Consider the following 6,992-nt stretch of genomic DNA (forward strand, 5'->3'; position numbering starts at 1 on the left):
GTTTTACTGATACAACACACCAGTTGGAGCCACATAACGTGTTTGACGGATAACATGCACGTTAAAGTTAACGTGAGTGATACAGCACAGGGCTGATTGATTAGCTACTATCTCATCATCTTCCAAGATTTCTATACCCAAATTTTCCATCATCTCTTGCCCATTGCTTGAATTATAACATTATACACTATATCTCAAATCTGTACCAATGTCAACCGTTATTATCTGAATATGTATTTTCTTTAAGCCGCGGAAGTATGGCATAGCATCACTGCTTAGGCGGCACTAATATCTGATACTAGTATTCGCCCGTACCCACTAACGGCGAAATTCGGTCCGCAAGTCCAGATCTGCAGATTTATTTTGTATGAAATTCACATCGAGTCGTATCTGGCTCGTGGTTAACCATTAACGCACCGATATTTCTTCGAACTTGGCTCGCCACGTATCAGATATGAGAGATATTTCGCTCGTGTATGGGGCGCTATTGGCTACAATGGAGCAGTTCACACGAACGTCGACGTCGCCCACCGTTGTTTCACCGTTGGACGGTAACGCCGCGTTGAAATCCCCACCGCCGGCGACTGCTAGAACGCTGGCGGTGTTTCGCCGTCGGACGTCGAAGCAAAACATTATCTTATATGTGCCGGATCATACGGGCGCAACGGCGACGTTAAAAATGCCGAAGGTTGACTACGATATCGGATTGTTAATTGAAGAGTTTCACGTTTTCAGCTTCACGTGTAATTCATCAAACGATTTGGGTTAGTTTGGGTGTTATTAAAAAACTTTTCTTTGTTGTTCCTGAGATCCCCAAAATCGCTAGCAAATGCTCCTTTTAATGCACGAGCACTCACATAAGGATAAACCCAATAATTTATGGTCTTTTACAAATGTAAAGTTTGTATACGTAATACGCAAACAAAACCCGTTGTTCATAATCGACCTCCATGCCTGTACTAAAATTGCGTTGTGTCGAAATAAATCTATCGTAAAAATATGCGTCACCACAGCGTCAAAATGCGCTCGTGTAAACTGCTCCAAAAAAAATTGTCGGCGGCACCACCACGTCGGCGTCGCGTCACCGCACCGTTAAAAAACGCAGCACTTAATGGTTCGATAACTATCGGTGCGCTAAAGTTGTAGGTTCTATAACTTGCCGTGGGTTTCTCAACACGTCTAAACGTACAAAGCGATAAAGTAGGGAAAGCCATATAACGAAGGAGAATAATCTGTAAAGACTGGTTAGAGCTGTAAATCTGTAAAGACTGGCTGAATGTGTCTCTGAAGTAGCTTTCCTAGGTAATAAACAGCGTTTTTGGTTAACCGAAAGCGATCTCGAAATAAATCTTTGCTATATTTCTCAAAATGATCGTTTCTTGTTCGAACGGCGAATTATTTCACTATTAGAACATCGAAGAGGTAAAGGTCCGAGATTACACATTTATGGGTTCTTCAATGTAACGAACCGCTAGCTCTTATTCAACGTTTCAGAAACCCATTTTTCCGATTTATAGAACCGTTTAGGCTAGTTGAACTATAAAGATCGTTTCAGAAACCGGGCATTAGAGTTTTCGTGATCATTCACGGTTTGCCATGATGCTAATATGCAAGTAATGTGCCGATGATTCAGCCAATCGGCAAGGATGTGATCCAAAGTCTTATATGGAAAAAGGTAGCTGGAAAAGGTACATTTACAAGAAAATGAATATACCTATTGCGCAATGTTTAAAGAATGTATCGCTGAGAAAATCAGTTTTTGTCTTAGCAGAATCTTGGAGCAAATGGCTGGGATGCACATTTATGTCTCTGAGATTTACGAGAAGAAGGACCTGATCTAATCTGATCTAATGAGATAGTCTCCCCAGTAAAACCTGTAGAAATCAGAACATTGACGAAGACGAACCTATTCAGAAAACGCACTGTAATGAAGCAGTTATTAATTCATATCTACTTTGAGCGGAAGGATTTGTTTACAGAACTGTAACAATTTTGTCCAAACCAACAATTGGGAGGTAAGAAAATACAGCAAATCGATATAATGACAAATGACAATGCATGTAACGAGTTCATCTTTCTTATGCTTACTTTGCTTTTATTTTGAACGTATGTATATGATTATGTATACATAATTAAATACAGTTTTTTTACCGGTAGAAACCTAAACCGAAAATGTTCTGCCAACTTCCAGTTCGGATGATCCATACATTACTATTTATGTTCTCTAGATCATTTTATTATTTGAATTATAATATTATGCTGAATTTTAAATAGGATTTAATGGTCCGCCTCCAAATTTTGGCGACAACGGTCCCAATTGGGGTCCACCCGGCATGAACCGGGGCCCACCCCCAAATCTTATGGGTGGACCGCCTCCTTTTGGGGCACCTCCAATGATGAGTGGATTACCGGGAGTTCCTGGTGCTGCAGGATACCCCGATGGCTCTTCCAGATCAAACGAACAGGTAAGTTGAAAAAAACTAATATTTATCAACGCAACTTATTTTATTTTGGACACCCTTAACATCAAACTTACAAATTCCGTACTGATGTGTTCTTTAATTAGCATATATTTTATTTTATTTAACTATTGCAGAGTCCATCTTTGGATGCAACAAATGAAATTTGGGTAGAAACTAAAACTGGCGAAGGGAAATCTTATTATTATAATGCCAGATCGAGGGAAACGACTTGGACCAAACCCGAAGGTCCCAATATTAAAGTCATTACCCAGGTAAATCATTTTTATAATTTATTTAAAATTTAAAAATATTGGGAAGATTCGTGGCGTTAAATGTATTGTAATTTTAATCTTAATAGGATCAAGTTGAGGCAATGGCGCAAGCAGCTAGCACTAATACGCAACCTCAAAATACGTCAACTGCTGCACAGGCAGCTCTTGCACAAGCCAGCATAACTAATAAACCTGAAAGCAAAGGTGATTACAATTGAATTAGGCCTTGTAGGTTGTGTGCTATAAGCATTGTTTTTATTCAGAGAGCGAAGAGCAGAAAAAAGAACTTAACAACCAAGTTAATATGGGACCACCTCCGTCGATGATGGGTCATGGAGGAATGCCTTATGGCCCACCTCCAGGAGGGTTTCCTCCATTTGGAATGCCTCCGTTTGGCTTACCACCCCCGGGCCAAGGTCCACCAAGCTGGATGCCCCCAGGAGCCACTCCATGGGGAATGCCTCCAGGGCTTATGCCTCCCGGTAAGTGTAAGCAGCAAATGAGAATATTTGAATGATTGATGCATAGCACGTGCATAGCATAAGTATGTGTATGTATAGGACAGCCAATACAAATTAATGAAAAATTATTGACAATGCCACAACGTAAACGACCACACGTGGGTACAACTTCAAAGATCCCAGAAATCGAATTATTATTTATATTTATTATTAAATAGAAACATTTGAGAGTGAACACATGAAGTGTATTTTTTGATTTAAAGCGTGTAAATCGATTTTCTCGCTTTTTTCTCAAGCAATAAAATTTGTATTCAAGGCTATGAGAGTCAACTTATTGAATCAAGCATAGTATCTGTACTTCCTGATGAATTTGTTACAATATTAATGTCATGGGCATTTGCACGTCCTAATACAAGGCGAAAAGTGCCCGCTTTTTCACCGGAGTGGGACGTTCACCGTTTCACGTGAGTGGAATGTTGGTTTTTATAAAATAAATTTTCAGTTGCAGTAAGTATTCCAAGTGCCTTGCCCGCAATTAATGAGGCGGAAATTTTGTCAAAAATTGATCCTGCTATAATTGCAAAAGCTAGAGAATGGACGGAACATAAAGCACCTGACGGACGATATTATTATCATCATGCTAAGAAAGGCGAATCCGTATGGGAAAAGCCCCAGGCCTTGAAAGATTTAGAAAGTACGTTTACCTTTTGGGTAAAATTATCGAAAGAATATAATGTTTTCGGTTCTTATAGATGCCAAACTGGCCGCGGCACAAGGAATTTCCACCCGTCCAAAAGATGACGGTTATTTACAAATGACACTAGATTCAGGTAAGACATCTAGTTCGCAGGAAAATGGTGAGTCTATGAAGGTTAACAGCCCAAAGGATAAGGAAGCTGAAGCGAAAGAAAAACTGGATAAACTTCAAGAGGAGATTAGGAAGAAGAAGGAGGAAGAAGAGAAGGAAAAAGAAAAGAAAGCCCAGGACAAATCGCGCCCTGTATCTAGCACACCTGTTCCAGGAACACCATGGTAAGTTTCTCATCCACTTGTAACTCGATTCCAATTCATCGTATTTGTACTTTTAAGGTGTGTGGTGTGGACTGGAGATGGTCGTGTATTTTTCTACAACCCTTCTTCTCGCACCTCTGTATGGGAAAGACCAGAGGAATTGCTCAAGCGAACGGATGTTGATAAGATGGTATCTACGCCCCCAGATGCTTTGGCGTCATCTGCCAGCAAAGGAGAGGCTCTAGAAGCTAAGACTCCCGTTAAAGCAAAAAGATCGTCTGATGATAGCGACAGCGACAATGAGATTCCTGCAAAAAAAACGAAAATTGACATTGATCTTACAAGTAAGACGAATCTTTTATCCTATTTCCACCTGATTGCTTAATTGTAAGATTTTTTAGCTTCTAATGGTACTCCCCCCACCAAGAAAATCGACATTGGCAAAGAGGCTGCTATTGAAGCTGAAGTGAGAGCTGCTAAAGAAAGAGCCGTTATTCCTCTCGACACCAGGATAACTCTGTTCAAGGAAATGTTAGCAGAGAAGCAGGTGTCTGCTTTCAGTACTTGGGAAAAAGAATTGCATAAAATTGTGTTCGATTCTAGGTGAGATCAAATTATTAAACGTTAAAATTAATATACTTACGTGAACATAACTTTCTGCTGATCTAGGTATCTGCTTTTAACTTCGAAAGAGCGGAAACAAGTTTTTGAAAGATATGTCAAAGAAAGGGCCGAAGAAGAAAGGAGAGAGAAGCGGAACAAATTGCGGGAGAAGAAAGAGTCGTTTAAGAAGCTATTGAGTGAATCGCATTTGCATGGAAAGTACGTAATTCTCATCATAAATAAAGCGAAGTATTGTAAATTAATTAGATGTCTTTGTCGATTTCAGATCTTCCTTTAGCGATTTTGCACAAAAATACGCAAAAGATGAGCGATTTAAGGGCGTTGATAAGATGCGTGAACGCGAAAGCCTTTTCAACGAACATCTCATTGAAGTGCGCCGGAAGGAGAAAGAAGAGAAGTTTCAAAAAAGAGAAGCGGTAAGTTCTTTATCATTATTTTCTGGCTGAGTTATGATTAACTCTGCCAGGTCATTGCAAACAGTCCTGAGATACTTTTAAGTTTCTATTTTATCTTGCAAATATATTCTCACGAAACATACTTACTTAAAAGGCACGTTTTAGATCATTTGGTAGGAAAAGAAAGAGCATCATGGTGTATTTTATTAATTGGGGCAAGTTCTGCATTCATTTTTAAGATTTCTTCGTTTTTCATATAAATGATGCCAGATCTGATCTGAATATTTTATAAACCAATTAATTGATCACACGACGATAATATTTTAGCTTCTAAGCCGATCTTTCCAATTAATGCCATGTTTTTCATTCATGTCATTATTGCGATCAACTGAAAATAATTGAAGGAGCAAAACCGCCTAAGTCACAAAAGGTTTATTCAGAGAAATTACTCTTGAAAGTTTTCTTACAATGGAAAACTTTGAGCTTATGAATTAAATTAGTTTGTGTTATAGAACGATTCATACTAAGTACAAAAACTTAACTACTATTCCAGAAATAAAAAAAAATACATTTTTAAACAAGATGAAAAAAATAAACAAAACAAAAAATGAAAGGTCCTGATCCAAAGTTTTTTTAAGGAAAGCTGATGTTTTGGTTTTTATTGTATGAAAAAAATATGAATTGATTTTGTCTCCTTTTTTGGATCCTTAATATGTGTGTCTAAATATTTTGAAATGGATACAAAATCTAATGCTAGCCGCCTTTTAGGTTTTTTATGGCTAAAGTTGAAAATTTTGTTTATGAGTCATAAGTTGGTAAACTGTACAACTTAGAAGAAAGGCGTTGTATCTCATCCCTTGTAAATTCTACATTAGTATCGGCATGTGTGTTCATACTCCTGAACGATTTTCTTTCTTTTATTTTTCTGTTTGCTTTTATATTCTTAACCAGAAGACCTATTTTTCTTTAGTACATTTATTGTCCATTCGTTAATATTGATTGCTCTTTTTCGGATTTGTCTATGGGCTACTTACATAGAAAATTCACCTTACGTCACCTTGCGTTCTGATCCTTAAACTTTACTCACCGAGCTAGCTACTACTACTAGAAGCTTCGTTATGTGATATGGAATTATCACTCCTATCTTTTCTCATCTTCACTTCATATTAAATCAGGTTCCTCGTCCATAGCGTATGGATTTGTTTCTGAGTCTGAACAAGTATCCTATCGTTGTCTGAAAATTCCAATATTTTTTATACCTGTCAATTTATTTTGTTTACCTGATCCAGGAGACATAATAAATGAAAATTATAATATAATTAATCACTGTGATTAGATGTTGTAATATTCGAACGAAAATACATTCAGCAGCAAATCAACCCAAGTGCCACTCAGGCGTTTTCGGCTCCAAACGTCTGGCGAGATTCCTTTATATTGGGACTGATTTTTACCTGGGCGATTTTACTACCAAAATGTAGCAAATATAGAAAACACGAATTAACACTTATGTTCGTTTTGCAAAATATTGCACTTAGCCGGTTTTGCTTCTAATCGCTTCAATTATTATACTGAAATAATGGTGCAGCAAAATCATGCCAACCAGCCCTATTTTTGCTTCACCCATTTGAATTTAAAGTCTTGAAAGATTTGAATAAAACACAGGTTTAAATATGTATAAATTTTATTTTCCTAACAATTGCTATAAGCGTGAACTTGATATTAAACATTTATCGAGGGCACTTTCTTGTTTTTTTGTTGTTTTTTTTT

General features: G+C 37.7%; 1 protein-coding gene across 1 annotated transcript; it reads left to right on the forward strand.

The window, feature by feature from the left end:
• The first annotated feature begins 59 nt into the window (after positions 1–59).
• LOC109533049 (transcription elongation regulator 1) lies at positions 60–5,809 on the forward strand. Its single transcript, XM_048667852.1, is given in 11 exon segments — positions 60–1,688; positions 1,772–2,015; positions 2,275–2,465; positions 2,597–2,734; positions 2,821–2,938; positions 2,998–3,216; positions 3,698–3,889; positions 3,948–4,227; positions 4,285–4,809; positions 4,876–5,028; positions 5,096–5,809. Coding segments are annotated over 9 exon segments (1,989 nt in total). The 5' UTR covers positions 60–1,688; positions 1,772–2,015; positions 2,275–2,333; the 3' UTR covers positions 5,328–5,809.
• The last annotated feature ends 1,183 nt before the right edge of the window (positions 5,810–6,992 follow it).

Source organism: Dendroctonus ponderosae, unplaced genomic scaffold (assembly GCF_020466585.1).
Source record: "Dendroctonus ponderosae isolate FM_Combo_2020 unplaced genomic scaffold, Dpon_F_20191213v2 Dpon_F_20191213_1, whole genome shotgun sequence".
NCBI classification, from domain to species: Eukaryota; Metazoa; Arthropoda; class Insecta; order Coleoptera; family Curculionidae; genus Dendroctonus; species Dendroctonus ponderosae.